This window comes from Dryas octopetala, chromosome 2, assembly GCF_963921425.1.
Source record: "Dryas octopetala chromosome 2, drDryOcto1.1, whole genome shotgun sequence".
NCBI lineage: Eukaryota > Viridiplantae > Streptophyta > Magnoliopsida > Rosales > Rosaceae > Dryas > Dryas octopetala.
The window spans coordinates 12,178,257-12,197,941 of NC_141367.1; the positions used below are offsets into that span (position 1 = coordinate 12,178,257).

General features: G+C 34.7%; 2 protein-coding genes and 1 long non-coding RNA gene across 3 annotated transcripts; 2 read left to right on the forward strand and 1 right to left on the reverse strand.

Moving 5' to 3' along the window:
* The first annotated feature begins 3,943 nt into the window (after nt 1-3,943).
* LOC147293143 (uncharacterized) lies at nt 3,944-7,693 on the forward strand. The gene is made up of 7 exons (XM_086234517.1): nt 3,944-3,972; nt 4,063-5,623; nt 5,732-5,818; nt 5,912-6,453; nt 6,544-6,831; nt 6,909-7,014; nt 7,109-7,693. The coding sequence occupies exons 1-7, from the start codon at nt 3,944-3,946 to the stop codon at nt 7,691-7,693; spliced, it is 3,198 nt and encodes a 1,065-aa protein (XP_086090643.1).
* Nucleotides 7,694-8,201: 508 nt separating this feature from the next.
* Nucleotides 8,202-9,172, forward strand: LOC147293144 (uncharacterized). Its single transcript, XR_015120917.1, has 3 exons — nt 8,202-8,502; nt 8,620-9,015; nt 9,093-9,172. It is a non-coding gene; the product is annotated as an uncharacterized LOC147293144 (long non-coding RNA).
* Nucleotides 9,173-10,325: 1,153 nt separating this feature from the next.
* LOC147293145 (beta-glucosidase 18-like) lies at nt 10,326-11,200 on the reverse strand. Its single transcript, XM_086234519.1, has 5 exons — nt 11,032-11,200; nt 10,869-10,935; nt 10,688-10,746; nt 10,505-10,580; nt 10,326-10,369 (listed from the first exon to the last, which is right to left on the reverse strand). The coding sequence occupies exons 1-5, from the start codon at nt 11,182-11,184 to the stop codon at nt 10,326-10,328; spliced, it is 399 nt and encodes a 132-aa protein (XP_086090645.1). The 5' UTR covers nt 11,185-11,200.
* Between the last annotated feature and the right edge of the window lie 8,485 nt (nt 11,201-19,685).

Genomic DNA, 19,685 nt, shown 5'->3' on the forward strand with positions numbered 1-19,685 from the left:
CCTTTGGATGTGGGAGTTGGAGATAATGGAGTTTGAAGCAGTGGATGAAAGTACGCGCCTTTAGGATTTTATGTCTTCACAAGTTTATTGGTCGGTGAATATTTTTTACGAGTTTATAACGGTCCTACCCCTGTTCTTGTTGCGTTGGACTGTGTTTCATTTTTTCAACCCTTAAATTGACTGACCAAATTGAATGACCTAAATTTGAAAGCTTAGTTGATATCATTGAATGACCAGAATTAGAGTGTAACATGCATCAGCATCCAAAACCCATAATTAGTTTTTAGAACTCTAAAATGAGATCATTGTAGAATTAATAAATAATTTGTATTGATGCATAAATATCTGGATTCTCATTGGTAACTTATACCAAAACTCATATTCAAAAATCTTATTTTTATAATTTTAAAAAATAAATAAATATCTGCTGATGCTCTTACATGAAAGACCATGCATTACATTACAGACATTAAGAAAACTATGGTCCTAACAAATCCAAATGCTACTGAAGGCTTCTTCAAGTGCCCTCTTCCTGCTAATCTCTACACTCCACCCTCCTGCCCTTCCACCTCTCTCCGCTCGGAGCTTCAACATTTCTTCATCATCAATAGCATATCCATGCATATCATGCGCCCCTCCAAGTGGTAGTGGTTGTGGAGCCATGCCAGTTGGTCGTGGTTGTCCTCCTACAATTGTAGGTGCATATTGTCCCTGTATTCCAGCACCAAATCCTGCTTGAGAGCCTTGGCTCAGAGCCTATCAATAAACACATAAAATCAGTTGGGAAAATACTGTTGTTCCCTTTGGGCTGGAAAAACTGGCACAGTTTACAAAAATAAATGATTGACAAAAAAAGTTTGAACATTTAAAAAAGTTTTGATCATCTAAAGAAAACATAAAGGAATGCATAGAAGTAATACAATATGGAGGCTCTTCAAAAATGTGCTTAAAGAATTATTATAAGAGGGATTGGGTGCCAAATCTCAATTTTAGTGCCCCATTTACGTTCAATTTCATCTTGAAGCTCTAGTTCTCATTATTGGTGAACCTCTGAGTGTAAACTAAGCTGTGCATTATTTGAGTTAATGTGTCTGCAATTATACATTTCTCTTACAACTCTAACTTATTTGACAACAACAATGTTCTTTGCTTTGTGTTTGTCTTTCAATGCCGAGCAAGTAGATTAGCAGTCTATTGTTTGTCAAATTGTATATTCTTTGGACTAAAGAATCTGAGACAATTTGTTCTGCTATTTTGCTACATATATATGCAAAGTTGTTGTACAAATTCATGTGTGAGTGGAGGTGGTCTTTTATCAATATGTTATAATGGTTGGGATTACAGTCTATATATATATTCTACGAGAAGACATCTAAAAGCAATAGCATTGATGATAATTGTTATTGAGAGAAATGGGACATAATGTACATTCTGGATATTCATTTGTTAGCATAGACAACTTTCATTTATATAGGTTCAGTTTTAATTGCAATTGTGAATGCTCCAAAGTGAGACATGAACATTCTGTATTTTGGAGTTCATTCATTTGTTAGCATAGGAGAGATAAATTATTTCAATAATATAGGTGCAGTTTTAATTGTGATTGTCCAATAGGCAAGGCTTCCTTATTTTTCTGAAAAACATCATTTAGCAGCTAGTCTTACGTAAGTTTGGTATTTTATTTTTTCTCTTCCCCCACCTTATTTTTCTGTAGAATATGTGAAGATTAGATGCCAACATGAGGCATTAAGACTTGTAGCATTCTATTCTCTCAGGAAATACAATATTTACAAGAGAATCTGTTGGCCTTTTACTAAAGAATAAAGAATAAATAGAATACTTAAATTTGGAAGGCCCCTGTACCTCAGATTGCTAGAAACTGCCATATAAACTCCATAGGCTGCACTAGTTGATAATATGGGAACATCCTCTGCTTCACCAGCAAAAGATTTATCGAAAGCTTTTCGTGCATTAATCAATGCATTTGTTACACCTGTACCAACCTGAAAAAAAAAAAATGTAATCAGTCATATGGCATCAGTAGCCATTTGATGGCTACTGATGCCATGAACCATATAACAAAAATGGTAACTTATAACCAGAAATGTTAAGTACTTCAGTTCCATTTTGCTTGCTATATCTCTAGTCCTCAAACTAGAAATGTTTGAATTACTTAGTTTTCAATATGAAAAATGGCAGGTTATCTAACATCTCCTGATCTCTCCAGGGGTATGGCGTAAAGAAAAATGAGATTTACTTTGAATAGCAATAAATTAAGAACGCTAGAGTCTCAGAATGACAGAACCTATTTAGAAGACTGGTTTGAGGGACGCCTAGTCTCAGAATGGCCTTTTCATATTATTTGGAGAAAAGTATTTACATGCTTGTCATTGATGATACATGATTGCAATTATCCTATACTCATAGAGACATGGCCACCAAATCAATGCAGTTCTACAAATTACTTGGTTTATTTTTGAAAAAATCGAGTACAAGATTAGATTGTATTTTAGATAAACAAAGCTGAAACAACCAAATGTAAAAGACCATTAAATTAGAAACAGTCAAGGATTATAATTCAAGTAAAGAAAGAAAAAATTGATAAGCAAATACTACATATGAGTGCTACAATTGAGGAATTTTATGTTATGGATTTAAGATTGCTGAAGCTTTCCATTATGTTTCTAGGTACAAATCCAAGCCTGTTGCTGTTAAAATTATATAGCCAACCAGAACATCAGCTGTTTATCCTGAACGCAAGGAAAAATTTCAGGAGGTTACATTGCTGTCAAAGGTGAAACATGAAAACATCGTGAAGGTATGAAACTTATTCCCTGATACTTGCATTTGTCTAACTATATGCATATATATTTCTCATCATATCTCGGGAAACCTTTTCTCCTTTTGTAAAGGACTTGAACTGTTTATACTTGTCTGTTATGATATACTATTTTGGTTCCTCCGTCCCTTAGTTTCGGTGATTAGAAGAATACCCTTACGAAAATTAACCTTTTGTTTTAAGAAATATATTTATTCTATTTATCAAGGTGACATGAAATTTTGACACAAGAAAATGAACACCTCCCAGTCACTATACACGTACATCTGTTCCTAAATTGGTATTCAATGCCCTGTGTTAGCTTCTGCAAATTGGCCAGCAAGTATTTAATATTATGCTGTTTTGGGATAATCTTGCCTTGGAGTAATAATTCTTCTCTTTTAACTTCCTAAGGTACTGATAATGGCAACCATTTATGGAGCTTTTGGCATTATAAGGATAGCAAGTAAAGTATATTTGGAGAAACTGGACAAACAGCTCAAGCTATACATCATTATATGAGAACTGTCTAGCACTCTAAACTTGATAGAGCATTATCTGCAGAACGCCTTTAAGAAGTTGGTATTATTGACATACATAATGATGTCCGTAATTTTGGAAAGCTACATAATAAGAAATAAAATCTCAATTCGTTTTTGGTTTCTAATTCTTTCAGTTTTGTTGTTCTTCGCCTTCTAATGTATCTGGTACAAATCTGAGTGTGGATCATAATTTTATTTCTTATTAGTGTGTGTATATATATATTCATAAATCCAAGTGTTGTAATTGAGGAATTTTATGTTATGGATTTAAGACTGCTGAAGCTTTCCATTATGTTTGTAGGTACAAATCCAAGTTTGTTGCTGTAAAAATTATACTGCCAACCAGAACATCAGCTGTTTAGTCTTAACGCAAGGAAAAATTTCGAAGGGAGGTTACATTGCTGTCAAAGGTGAAACATGAAAACAATCAGGAAGGTATGAAACTTATTTTATTAGATCATAGTTGTGGTAAATAGATGTGAGATGGATTGCTTTTGAATATGTTCTGCACTGGATGTAGTTAAGGTCTGAAACTTTAATTTGTGTAAATCATATGTTCTTAGATTAAAAAAGCTTATTAAGGATGGATAAGAGCTGGACAACTTTTCCCAGGTTTCTTAAAATATCTAACTTTTCCCATAGATAGTTTAGGGACTTATTTAGAGTGGATAGTAATATATGTATTTTTTTCTTTCTTTGTAGCATTAGTCGGGAGTACCAAGAAGGGTTAACAATCTTCATTAAAAATGCTAAAGAGTATGCAAGGAATCCTGATATGCTCGTATGTCCTTGTAGTCTCTGTAAAAATCTTAACTCACAAAATGATGAAGATTTGTACATGCATATGCTCAAATATGGTTTTGACCCTCTATACAAGGTTTGGATCCTCCATGGGGAACAACCAAGTAGTGGTACAAAAAATGCAGATTTTCAGATGCCTTTGCTAAATGAAGATAAAAACAGGGGAGATGTACAAATGATGTACAATGATACGTACATTCCTTTTGATAGAGTCGAAAATTTGGCACCTAACAATGTAGAGGAGGGTTTAGCAAAGAAGTTAGAGGAGGCTGAATCTCCTTTATATGTAGGGTGTAGAAAGTACACAAAGATATCAGCTACCTTAATTCTGTACAAGCTTAAAGCTGCACATGGCTTGACTAATAAGGCATTCGATGATTTTCTTGAGACTTTTAAGGATATGCTTCCGGATGATAACAATCTGCCAAACTCTTTATATGCAGTAAAAAAGTTTGTAAAAGAGTTTAATTTAGGGTATGAGAAGATTGATGCATGCGTTAATGATTGTTGCCTATTTAGAAAAGAGAAAGAGCACATGGAGACATGTCCCAAATGTGGTTCATCACGATGGAAAGTAAACCCACGCACTAAGAAGATTAAGAAGGGTGTTCCAAAGAAAGTTTTGCGTTACTTTCCTATAATACCTAGATTTCGAAGGATGTTTCTTTCAATAGAAAAGGGCCAGCAACTAACTTGGCACTCCACTCACCATAGTCAAGATGGAATGATGCGTCATCCGGTTGACTCATTCGCATGGAGGATTGTCAATAATAAGTGGCCTAACTTTGCATCTGATCCTAGAAATCTAAGGCTTGGGCTTGCGACTGATGGGTTTAACCCCTTCAATAATGGCAGTACATATAGTTGTTGGCCAGTGATCTTAGTTACCTATAATCTGCCACCGAATGTATGCATGTCGCATGAGAATTTGATGCTGACTTTACTTATTCCTGGCCCAAAACAGCCGGGAAATGATATAGACGTGTATTTAGAACCACTTGTGGATGACTTGAAGGAGCTTTGGAATAATGGCGTGGACATATACGATGCATTCAGCAAATCCATGTTCAACTTGAAAGCCATTTTGTTGTGGACAATAAATGATTTTCCAGCATATGGAAATCTAGCTGGATGTACTACAAAGGGAGAATTCGCTTGTCCAGTATGTGGTCCGAATACGTGCTCTCAGTGGTTGTCAGTTGCAAATAAGACTGTGTATATGGGTCATAGGCGGTTTCTTGTACCAAATCACTCGTGGCGCAACCAATCAAATTTGTTTGATGGAACCAAAGAAACAAGGAGGCCACCGAAACCATTATCTGGGCCAGAAATTGCAGCTACTTTATGTGACTTTAGAAATGAGTGGGGAAAAGGCCAAAAAAAGAGAAAACGGGTAGAGAAGGGGGATTCATCTAAAATGTGGAAAAAGAAGTCAATATTTTTTGACTTACCATATTGGGAGGTTAGTTATTTTTGGCATTTTAAAGTTAATTGTTAGTTAATTTTAGTTTACAGTGTATCTTAATCTTTAAGGGAATAGTAAGTGTATATTGTGTTATTGGTGCTGCAGGTATTACCATTACGCCATAATTTGGATGTAATGCATGTAGAAAAAAATGTTTGTGAGAGTGTTATAGGTACAATATTTGATGTTAAGGTGAAGGGAAAAAAGAAGAGAAAATCAAAGGATATGGGAAATTCAAAGGATAAGAAAAAAGCAAGGAATATTGGAAAATCCTCAAAGGATAAGGGTAATTCTAAGAATGATTCTGATTCGCGAAGGGATATTGAGCTGTTGGATCTTGTGCAAAAGCTGCCTTTGGAAGCACGCAACAACAAAGTGCAGTTTTCATCAATACGCTACACACTATCAAAGGCTGAGAAGCAGAAATTTTGTGAGAGGCTTTTTAGATTAAAGCTACCTGATGGATATAGTTCTAATATTGGGAATTGTATCAAGGTGAAAGAATGCAAAATACTTGGTCTTAAGTCCCATGATTACCATGTGTTGATGCAGCAATTGTTATCAGTTGCTATAAAAGGAATGTTACCTGATGGGCTACGAAAGGCAATCTTTCGGCTGTGTTCCTTTTTTAACGAGCTATGCCAAAGAGTTATTGATAAAAACAGATTTGAAGAATTAGATGATGAAATTGTGGATACTGTCTGCATGTTGGAAAGGTACTTCCCTCCTTCCTTTTTTGATATTATGGTTCACTTAACAATTCATCTAGGACGAGAAGCTAGATTATGTGGACCGGTGCATTATCGGTGGATGTACCCTTTTGAGAGGTAATGTAACTATGATCTCTTAAATCCTTAGTTAAAAGTAAGTTCTAACCATGCATAGCTAATCAGTTTTTATTGGACTGCAATTGTTAGATATATGAAGGTGCTTAAAGGGTATGTTAAAAATCGTGCACGAACGGAAGGATGCATAGCAGAATGTTATTTGGTTGAGGAGTGTGTGAGATTTTGTAGTGGATACATGCCACAAGTACTGGCAGCAGTAGGTGCTAAATACAATCGCAATGAAGAATTTGCAGATGAAACAATCGTATGCGGGAGCCCACTGCGTAGTGGGCGAACAAGTGAATTGTCAGCTGAAATGATAGAAGTGGTTCACCTATATGTGCTACTTAACAGTGCTGAAGTTGAACCCTATATTGAGTGAGTACACTAACTACATCTTCCCTTAATGGCTACTTAACTGACTAGTATTCATGACAATGTAATTTTTATATTAGGGCACATAAGGCTGAGTTAAAGCATTTAGATCGGCGTTTGCTACATGATGATAGTTTGCTAGAGAAAAGACATTTACAAACATTTAGGGAATGGTTAAAAAGCAAGGTTAGAAAGACATTTCTTTCTTTTAAGTACTTCCATGGTACAAAACTCCTAAATTAAAGCTTAATTTCATTCTCTTATGGTTGCACAGGTTGAGTCTGAAGCAGCTACAGCTGCAAACAAGTCTGAGACATTTGAATCTCTTGTAAAAGGGCCTAGGCGTTATGCAAAGTCTCACGCTGGTTATATTATCAATGGACAACGCTTTCACACAATAGATGTTGATAATTCTACACAAAACTATGGTGTTTATGTTGAAGCTGAAACATTATGCAGGGCTAGTGTGAAAGACACATCACAAATTGTTGCTAAAGTTGATTATTATGGGGTTATAAAAGACATTTTGCTGCTGGACTTCAACACTTTTAGGTTACCTGTATTTCTCTGTGATTGGGCCAACATTGTTAGTGGTGTGAAAAGAGAAGATGGTTTCACATTAGTTAACCTTCATGAAGGTTTAAGTAAATTTGAAAGGGATCCATTCATTCTAGCTTCACAAGCTAAACAAGTCTTTTATTCTAGAGAAAGTGAAACCTCAAATTGGTATATAGTACTAAAGGCACCACCAAGAGGTTTTCATGAGTTGGATCCATATGATGAGAGTGTTTATACATCATATATGCCACAAGATGTATCTACACTTGATATAGACAATAGGGACATATCTGCTCCAACTATGTAATGTTTAATTTAACTTGTAGCCAGGTGTTAATGGCATCTTTTGGGGAATTTTGAATTTATATAGTTGTTAAGGCACCAAAGAGTGTTTGTCATGAAATGTAATTCTTGTATCTTGTGAAGTTTCTTATGTTTGTAAAGTGATAACAGTTATCCTTTAATGAATTTCATATTTTTTGTTACCCATGTTACTAAATTTAGGCTGCAAAATGGTAATAGAGTGATTAACTCAACTGATTGTTTATATTTTCAATTCATAGCTTAGATACCTTGCTTTATTTTTCAAGTTATACTTATACGATTACGTGAAAACTGATTCTGTCTTTGGTGTGGTTGCTGTTGCAGTGCCTAACTTATTAAAGTTGACCTCAAATTCTGCATTTGTTGCCTACACTATGGGGGAGGTGAGCTAGCTGCAATACAAATTTGTTTTTTTATTAATTGTACATTTTTTAGTTCATTTCCTCTTTTATACTAATTTTGGCAAATATTTTGATTGTGCAGCCTTCGCATCCAGGAAAAAAAAGAGCTAGCCATGAAATTGGAGAAGGGCATTCTGTTAGAGATGAATGCTCTGAATCCAGTCCTCAAAAGAAGAAGACTAGGGGCAAAACAACACTGCAAGTGATGGCAACCGGAGAAAAAAACCGCAAAAATGTTGAGTGGAACGAATTTGGCCAACCTGTTGGTGTTGACTCTATACGTTTCAGTTCAACTCTCGGGTGTATAGCACGAGAATTGGTGCCAATCAATGTATGTAGTTGGGACAAAGTGGAAACCAAGATTAAAAGTGATGCTTGGAAGCTCTTAATGGTAATGTTATTATATATATATCTATATATAATGTACCTTTTGCAAATTTTAATAAGGTTATACCTGATTGTAATTCATAATGTATGATGCTTAATTAAGTCTTGACTCAAATGGCAGCAAAAGTACACAGTGGATGCCAGCCACAAAAAGTTGATATTCATGATGATGGGCAAGTTATGGAGAAGCTGGAAGTCCGCGTTATCCATCTCAATTAGAGAAGTTTTACAATCTGGACAAGATCATAAACGCCATATTGCCCTAATCAAGCCTGCTGATGTCAAACAGAAGGAGTGGGATGCATTTGTGACAGAACGCATGTCAGATGGGTGGAAAGTATGACTATTTGTGTTTCGATAAGGGAATTTGTATTTGTAGATCTAAGATTACACATGAAATTGACTGATGTTCTTATCATTCCAGGCCAAAAGTGAGAAAATGAGGAAAATACGAGCCCAACAGACTCTACAGCACACATTGAGCCGAAGAGGTTATGCACGATTGGAACATGCTGAAGTAAGTACCACTCAAACATACTTGTAGAACAGTTAACAGCATGTATGACCAATATTGGTGTTTATTTGTGTATGCAGAGAACAAAGAACCCCGATAAACCTTTGAGTAGGCCTGAATTATGGATTAAGGGACATATACCCAAAAAAGCCAAAATGAGTGAGGCTGTTGCTACTACAATTGTATGTATTAACTATGAATTCAAATATGCCTTGCTTTTTTCACCAATGCTTTCAACAATGGTATTTACATTTATTTATTGGCTGATTTTAGGAAAAAATCAAAGAAAAAATGGCAAGCACTCCAGCTAGTGAGAATCCAATTGACATTTCAGAGGATGCATTGACTGAAGTGCTTGGTAAGGAACGTCCTGGTCGTGTTCGAGCACTAGGATTTGGAGTTACACCTACGAAGGTAAATGCTCAAATCGAAAGCAATTCATGGAGACAATCACTAGTGAATGATATGAGTCAACTGTTGATTAGACAAAAGCAGCTAGAGGATAGTATTGCTCAATTTGCATCGTACATGGTAAGTTTTGACAGATACTCTAGTGGTTTTTCTCAATTCTATTACTATAACAGCATGAAGCATCTCAATTGTTTCTTTTTTTTTATAAAAGCAAGGCAAAACTGGTGAGGAAGTTGCAAAATGCCCAGATCCAACTCCAAAGGTAAAATGATTCACATAGTTTAAAACAACAAAGACATCTTCTTCTACATTCTATTGCCCATTTTCCAAATTATAGTGTAGAAAACTGTATCAACTAACATGTTTACCTCGGAAGCTGACATTTGAGTATTTTTATTGGTTTTATTTTAGTCTCCAGAACGTAGTACCCAAGTCCTTCCTAATGTGAACCTGTCTAGTGGAAACCTTGTTAAGGCAAAGTGTACACTTTTAAATTGGGATGGAACAGGCCAAGAAGTGGCAAGAGCAGAGATTGAATCTACAGATCCGACAACACTTATACATCATGTTGTCCTTGGACCAGATTGCTATAAAGTTTGGGTGCAAGACATTGTAGTTCATCAAGTGCCATTGTTCAGGAGTTCACGTGAATTTTTCATACTTGATGATGCTTTGGGAAGCACTGTTGCTTGGCCACACAAGTATATTAGAATTGACTGATGTTTGAGGTAATATCCAAAGACTTTGGTTTAGTTATGGCTTTTTATATTGTCAATGTTTAATTTTCTTGCTGTTAAGGTACAACATGAATGATGTGATTGTAGATTTAGAAGTAGTTGCTAAGGACACTAATTAACAAGTGGAAAAGGTTTGAGGGTGTGGTCATCAACTTTCTATAAAATTCAGCTTCCAATCCCACTTGGATTGACTTTTCCGAGCATCCCATCTGTTGGTTCAACAAATCATCATATTAAAGTTGTAAATAGCCCAGATTAACATAACCAAGCAACAAAAAAAGAAAAGAGATTAACCCAGAAACCAATTAATTAATAAGGTAATATAAAACAACACACTTACTTACCAGGTAGAATTCTAGCCCATGAAATGGAGAACCTGTATGCATTTATCCCTAGGGAATGCATCAGCTCAATGTCTTCCTATATATACACAAGTCCCAAAAAACTAAATGTAATTAGCATATCTAGAATACATTTAGTCTTCTGATTTTAATTGTAATTAAAGATCATAAGTATCAAATGAATACCAAGTAGCGATGGTAATGGTCGTCTGCAAAGTCTCCAGTCTCATTATCCACTATTTTTCCTGAAGTATTTTATAAATGTAGACATTAATTTAGTTAATTAAGACCTGTACTTTGCAATTAGCAGTCCAACTGAGCAGAATGGTAGTAATTAAGATTAATTAGAATTTGGTTATTGAATTACCTGGAATGTGACTATAAACATCCCAGTTGCTTAGGCTCTTCCCATCTTCAAGATAAGCCCCTTCAACCTTACAAAATTGAATTTGTATGAAAGTTAAGTTGATATAGTTTCAGCAAAGAAAGAATTTAAGAAGAAGAAGAAGAGGAAGAAGAAGAAGAAGTGCCTGATAAGATGAAGTGCTTGCTCCAAAGAAGAAGCCATCTGGGAACTGAGACCTTTGAATTTCTTCTTCATCTTGCTTGAGACTTTGAGCTAAATAAGCAGTGGAAATTAGGAAGATAACAGAGCAGGACAAGAAACAGGGCTGGAATTTCATATTGTAATTGGTTTCAAGTTTTGCGGTTTTATTGACTAGTTTTGGGTATAGCTGGAATTATGCATGTCAAGTGGTCTACTGCATTTTGGGACAACAGGTAGGTAGTAGCTTAGTCTTGGACTCGTGGGTGAAACCTAAAAAACAGATAAAAATTAATCAATTATCTACATTACATAGTTTAGTAAAAAGGAAAATTCCTTTGTCAAATTAAATAGTAAAAAGGAAGAAAACAAAAAACAAAAGGAGAGGACAAAAATTTGTGCTTTTTGTGACTGTGAGGCAACTGCAGGCTGCTTTCTTTATATTATTAAATAAAACCCTTATTTTTTAGGTGAGGTTATTTAATTTTCAGTCCTTTAGAATGTCTCATATGCTCTATGAAAATAAACCCAACTAGAAAATATATATATCCCTAGCATGTTATGACAAAACATTAATTAAATGATATCTTGTCTGGATAGGAGAAATATAATGGCCATAAGAGTTTAATATCATCCTGGGACTTTATGATCAGGGAAAACATGCATCTTGATCATGACCAAATATTTCATTTTGTACAAGGTGTTAGGGAAGCATATATATTCATGTGGACATATATTGGAGAAAAAAAAAAATCTGTCTATTAATGTAGTTATTGCATTTCCTAAATTTCTTGACAATTCTTCTTGCTTGGAAAAAATAACAAATTAATAGACATTTATTACATGAATACCTTCAGTTTGGTGATTCCCTATGCATCAAAATATAGAGGGTACCTGTTAAAAAACTCAATTAAGCTTAGGATTTCCTTTACAAGTCAGATAAAGCCTAGGAGTAACTGGAAATATTTGTTAGAAATACATTCTGATTGTCCTTTTTTGAACATCTGAGTTACGAAAGCGAAACAGAACTCAAATTAGAAATCAAAATTGTGGTGTTTGAATCAATTTATGGCTTTTTTTGGTGTGTATGTTTTCTAATGAGTTAAGGATTGAAATAAACTATTAATTTCTGACCAATACAAGTTTTATTATTTGAGATGGGTCTGGTACTCTGGTCTGATTTTGCTCAAATCATAATTATGCACATTCCCCACAAACGGGTATACACACACACACACACACATACACACACACCCTAGTCATTACTGTTTTCAAGGAAAAAAATTGTAATGTTTAGTAGGACTTGGACTACTTTGGTGTTCATCTCCAAGTTTGCCCATCACTAGTGTATTAGCTGCAAAAGGGCTGAGCCTTAAGTCCCAAATTTATATGTGATTGAGAATTGAGAAAAGAAAGTAGGGGATTAATTTGTGAGCCTTAAGTCCCAAGTTTGTGAGCCTTAAGGGCAAAAGGACTAATTTGTCACTGTACAACGCCTCATGTGCACTTGGTGCCATTTTTTTGGTCAATTTGAGTGTCTTTTTTTTAAGGTGAATTTATTTATCATTAAGTGGACCTTTTTAATATTTGAAAATATTAAGTGAGTTTATTTAATATTTGGTGTGTAAACTAACTTTTGAATCGTTTACTTTATAATTTTTCTGCACTTAGAGAGCGTGGAATGCAAGTGATCTTGCCCTAGTTTATAATTAGTATATAAATCAAATTGCTCAGTAAACTTAAGAGTCATCATCATGTTCTCTCATGGATAATTAGTTTACATCATATTCTCTCATTCATATTTCATGCTTCTCTCATATGGACAAAGCCTAGGGGAAGTTCTAATATGTCATCCAACACATATAATTAATATTCTATCCCACGAATTCAGGGTGTCTAATTGATTGATATTTGATAGTGCACCTTTCTTCTTGATTGCAAAGTCGATATAAAGGTTAATGTACCAAAAAATAAGTGGATATATAGGTTCATGCACCTGTACTATAATTCAATAATTGCTCAACTACCTTCTCAATTCTGCTGTGAAAGTACTCTTGTTCTTTAATAAGAGGTAAAAAGTTTATTCAAAAAAATAAGAGCTAAACAAGTAGTTAGTCCTTCAGCACGAAAAATTAAAATAAGAAGAAACTAGCTATTCTATGTTGTTTATCTTCTCCCTTCCCAATATTGTTTCATAAAAAGGAAAAAAAATACAGTATTTTTCATTAAAAAATTATTATGTTTTTATTTCAAATTGTCGGTTATCCACATGTGCATCGTGATTGCATGTACATATTTCAGCTATTGGTTATGATTCTATTTTATACATTCTTTTGCACCCAGCATATAAATTTTGTTCCTTTACTTTTCCTAACTCTAGCTTTGAACTGGGAATTTTGGTATTGGGGAATTATTCAATTCCTTGATTTATTCATATTCCATGCAATGTATGTTTGGACAAGGTGGATGTGTTTCTCATCACAAGGCAGATATGTACAAAGAAGCAAAGTCCCAAATTTATATGTGATTGAGAATTGAGAAAAGAAAGTAGGCTTGGGAAGTCCCAAATTTATCTATTTTGCTGGCAGATTTCAACCTCATCATTTCTGTCCTCTGCAACATCCTTGTATAATTTGCTAGCTTTGATTAATTAAAGCATTGCCTTGAGTTTGATCAGAGTTTATATCAACTGGGGATATATTTAGCTTTTCATACATACATATGGCCAGTGACTTGTTTGCATGATTTTTTTTCATCCAAAAGCCTATTTGCTCACACTTGTTGTTATCATTGTCACTGCAGATCAAGAAGCAAAGAGTGGAATTAGGAATGACCATCACAAGCAATGCTACTTTTTGGACATAATCATCCTCACTCAAATTACCACTAATAGGTTGGCTTTTGAGGATTTATATATATGTGCATTTTGAGACAGTATTTTAAGTTTCTAGTGGTGTATGTACTAGCTAGAAACAATGTCAATATTATTAAATGACATTTCATTATATGTATTAGAATTTCATTACTATATAATTATCCTTAATTTTGTTGTAATGGTAGAAAACCTTGAACAATTTGGTTGCCTTTAATGTAAATTCTAATTTGGTATTAGATTGCTTTAGATTGGTTTAGCTTTAGATTGGTTGCCTTTACTGTAAATTCTTATTTTGTTGACATTTCATTATTGGTTTAGCTTTAGATTGCTATAATACATGCATTTGATAAAAATTGATTAGTATTATTATTAATTATTTTTTTCAAATACACCCAATATTCCATGGCATCCCTTTTTTTTTTTTTTGGCCACTTCATGGCATCCCTTTAAAGTCACCAAAAGCAATGGCATTTCAAATATGGCAGAATTAGATGATATAGGTCATCTAATGTTAAACTTTTTCAATGGCAATGTAAACAATGCCATAGAAAGGCTTTCATGACATTTAACAAACGTCATTGAAACGCTTTAACATGGCATATTTCAGATGTCGTTGTAGGCCCAACCCTTTCAATGGCATTTGAATCATGCTATGTAAACACAATTAGATGACAGCTACTGAAAGTCATCTAAAGTTAGCCATTTTCAATGACATTGAGATAACGCCATGGAAAGGTTTTGCATGACATTGCTCAAACGCCATATAAATTGTACCCTTTCAATGGCGTTGAAGCCATGCCATATAAATTCTTTAGATGACATGTACTGAAAGTCATCTAAAGTTAGCCATTTTCAATGACATTGAGATAACGCCATGGAAAGGTTTTGCATGACACTGTTGAAACGCCATATAAATTGTACCCTTTCAATGGCGTTGAAACCATGCCATGTAAATTTTTTAGATGACATGTACTGAAAATCATCAAAAGTTAATCATTTTCAATGACAGTTAATTAACGCCATGGAAAGCATTTACATGACACGAATCAAACGCCATAAAAGGTGTGGAAGGATGACAATTTTTCAACGTCATGGAAACTATTTTAGATAGCGTTTTTCCGGTGCCGTAGTAGGGCCACCCTTTCCATGGCACCGGTATCTACGACGTGGTTCGTGGCGTTTGGAAACCGCCATGAAAAGCCTTCCATGGCGTTTTTCAAACAATTAGTCCATTGTTTTCTGAAAACCACCTTTAGCCCATTGTTTTCTAAAAACCAACTGCCTTAGTCCATTGTTTTCTGAAAACCACCTTTAGCCCATTGTTTTCTAAAAACCAGCAACTTAGCCCATTGTTTTCCTCAAACCAACCCTTTGGAACTCTCCATTGCCTCCTATAAAATGACCTAAAGATTGAGAATTGGTATCATGTGCCCAGACCTTCTATCTGTCATCTTTTCTCTTAATACTTATAATGAGATTCTAGCTTTCATAGATCTGTAAAGAGAATGGTAAAGGTCTCCACTGAGGCATCTCAAGGTCAAGATGAAGAGGAAAGTGATCAATGTTACTGGAGAGCCTCACCACAAGTTCAAAAAAACAAATCGGTACAATGATTTACCAGAGGTATATCTTTTTATCTATAATCGTTCAAATCGTCTAGAATTTCGTTAATTAGGGTTCATATTTTCTTGCATTTCGTTTGGGGTCTATCAATTATGATACTCTTCCAATGGGGAATTGTCATATTCACCTGCATCCTATTTGGATTCAGATCTTGGAAAATCAGTAGGTCCTTAACAAATATATATGATACATTATAAATTGTGAAGCCTTAGTAACATAAAGAAAAAAGAAAAATAAATCATTTGCTGACTCATTTGTGCGAAGTTCCCCTTTGGGATTTGGATACGCATATATATAAAATTCAGCTTTTGGTATATATAGATCTTTGTAAGTACATATTTCATGTTTGATTGATACATACATATATCAATCAACCCAGACCAATATATATGATTAGTCACCGTTTTTAGTTTGAGCTGTTTGGTCATTGTATCTTCTAGTATATATCACTGCTAAATTTTTGATATTCTTTTGTCAGTTAAGTCGACTCAATTATACCTCGTTTTTTACTTTTCTCCAATTTGTTATATTTCAAGTTGCCTAATTATAGAATTCTTTTTGCAGTTCTGTTACAAGGATGCAGGTATGCGGTCATGGTGATGGTTGGAAACTCAAAACTTCTCAAGAGACCCTTTAGTACTCCTGATCTTAACTCTAAGGAGTATTCTGAGAAATCCCTTGAGTTTGTTTCCTATATATCAATCCAACTGGTGGTGCATCTACATCTTCGCATCAACGTTATGAAAGAAAGAAAGAAAGAAAAGATGCAAAGCTCAAACTCACCTGCACAGATTAGAGGTTCTAGATCACAACAATCTATTTGTTCGATCAGGTGGTGGTTTGGGCGAAACATGGAACTATCCCTGTTAATAGTAGCTAGGCAGAAAGGGTTCCTTACTGTGTGTTGTCCTATGATATTTCTGTGTCTGGTTTTTTGTTTGTACGTTCTATATATCCGGCCCATTGTTGTTCCATGAATGCAATGGTGGTGGAAATTATTGATTTACCAGAATAGATAATGTTCCTCTTCTTATGAGTACTCCATCATGTACCCTTCACAACACAATGGATTTTAAAGCTTTGTAGATGCATTTATCATTCTTGTTGTATCTATATGTTAAATTTCAATACCAGACAGAAAAATGTTTACTTCAAGCTAGTGTTTAATATATATATATACACACAGTAACATCGTGCTATCAAATTGTGTCGTCAAGTTTTTTCTTTATTGATATCAAATGTTAATGTTATTTATCATCTTTTGTCCTTCCACTATGAACAATAATAATTAATGTCCATCTCGAGGGTGGAAGTTTAATTGCTATTGCTACTTTGGCTAAAATAATGGATGATTAGAAAATACAAATGCATATATAATTATGAGTTGCGCGCAGATTAGTAGCCCAACTGACAAACAAAAATTGGGCTTCTAGCTATATATGTCTACTGAATCATTTGCATCATCTCCAATTTCTGTCGCTATAATGTTCCTACTCTTCCAATTTTATTTTGATTCAATTGAATGTTAATTTGAATTTATTTAATATTGCTTTTTTTCTTCTCTCTCGGTTTAGCTGCTCCATATTTTGTGTCTACCAGGCCATCATGTGATGATAAGGAAACACAAGCATGAAAAACACAGATTTCTTAAGATCCCCAGATCTTGATCATCAATCATTTATGGGGAGAGAAACCAACATATGTTAATTTCCAATCTTAAGATGCATCTGTAATGGACATTCTCAGGCTTCCAACATAGTCTACTACTCACTTATATTCCCTAGCCAATTGATATTCCATATTAATTTCCATCTACATAGTGTAATTTGGTAGCACTTATAAGTTATAATTGAAAAGATAATCTTAGCTATGTCTTTTGTCAAAAAAGAAAAAGAAATATAGCAAAACATGCGCAACAGTAAAACGAAGGTAATAGAATTTTATTAATAAGGGTAAAATAGTAGACTAAAAGAAGTAATAAAATGAAAAAGTAGTTGCAGAATTTCTTCCCCAATTTCATGTTCTGGACTTCAATACCAAAAAACAAAACACTGTCTATTGAATGCATGCGCCAACACATGCATAAGCCAACATCATTATAGACACTTAACAAAAAAGAAAACGTACATTATATATAGAGAGAGATAGAGATAAGGATGGAGCAATGCACTACATGTAAGGTCTACAATGTTTCCAAATAATAGCGAGGGTCACATATATATATATATATATATAGATCAGGTTCATGAGCCACATCACGACATAATGTTGCAATCGACATTTGCTGCAACCAGTTGGAGTCGACACAGTGCCGGCACGATGATTGGAATCTACATTTGCTGAAATTTCGTGTGTCAACATCGTGCCGGCACCGTGTCTTCGCCCTTCCGAAGGGGTGTAAAAATGGCATGTAAAATAGTGTGGCTCATGAACCTAACCCTACACACACACACACACACACACACACATATATATATACAAAAATGCTCTAGAGCAGTGGCAGATCCAAGATCCCCTAACCCGAGGAGTCATGGGGTAATTTGATGGTGGGCGGGTGACCGGTGGCGGCGACGGATATAGTGGCAGAGGTGGGCAGGTAACCAGCGACGGCGAAATGTGAAGGTACGTGATTAGTGGGGCTACTTGCTGTCAAATTAGGTGTTGGGAATTTTGAAATTTTTTTATTTCCAATGTGGTCATACGTAAAACTAGGTATAAATATGCAAGGATTCAAATTTATTTAATCTTCACGTCCAAGGCCCTATGTGGAAAAATGATTGAGACTCTTAAGAATTATAAGATTTCTTTTCAATCAAGGAAATCAAAACTCACTTGGAAAACCTATGGTTTTCACGCCAATCACTTCTTTTTCCTTCCTTTAAGAGATCCCTCAAATAATTTTATTTAAGGTATATCCTTCGTGGGACATAGTTCATAGTGTATTGCAACGATCTGAGCCGTTTAGTTTTAGGTTTCTATTCAAATATTATCTCTATAAAAAATTAGACAAATAAGAAACCATTAAGATATTTTAAATATATAGATGAACAATATATTTTCGATCTATAAATACTTGAAATGAAGACCATTTCATCAAATTGGTAAATGACTTATGATTTATCTAATTTTTTGTAATGATGACTCTTCATTGGAGATCTACAAAGTATATGGTTCCAATTTTCAACAGACAATGTAGAGTGAGCCTCATTAAGAGATCACTTAAATAAGATTATTAAAGAGACCCCTTAATGGATGCTCATCTTATACCTTATATCAGAGTATCCCAATACAACGATACATAATTAATGTCCATCCTATAACGTATACCAGAATGTTTTCATGCACAAAGACGTTCTCGTATAGGATGAGAATTATTTATAGTTCTATAGTATCCGGTCTGGACTAGTCCTGTATGATCCAAGTGCTGATGCGAGAATTTCCGTGTATATATATATATACAATATTTCCCTCTAAAGGACGCATGTTCTTTAATTAAAGAACGGACACATATATTTTACGTATTTTTTTTCTATTTTTAATCTTATTCTTTATTATGTTTTAATACTTTAATTAGGATATAAATCGTCAACTGAGACTCGTTCCTCAGTTTGAACTCTCATGGTTTTGAGCTCTCGCTCCTCGGTTATATTTTAGGTTTTAACTATGTTCACTTGTTTCTAGGCAAGGTTGGTTGAAAGCGAAACTTTGGTCTGGCGTGCCACTGTCAAGAAATTTTGGCTTGATCGGAGTGAGAATGTGGTAAGGTTGAGTGATTGCAACAAAACTGATTCGTATCAAATGACTGTTCAACCGAGCTAGGAACCACTCTTTGCCTAGGTTCTTTTAAGCATTGGGGACAAGGCTCTTAAAGGCCTAGTTGGACTCGGAGTCCGAATCATTAGTTGGCCTCCTAAGGACAACATGATCAAACTTGTACATGCACAAAGTGATGTAATTGTCCAATAAAAAAAATTATGAACAAAAAATGTATAATGATATTCAATGTGACTTTCACCGACTAAGCTAACTTCAAGATTAAAAGCAACTGTGAATATAGCAGACATTTAGATTGAAAGAAAAGGAAACGAAAATTGCATTAATACTTAAAATAAGATCAATCAACGTTGCATGAAAAATAAAGA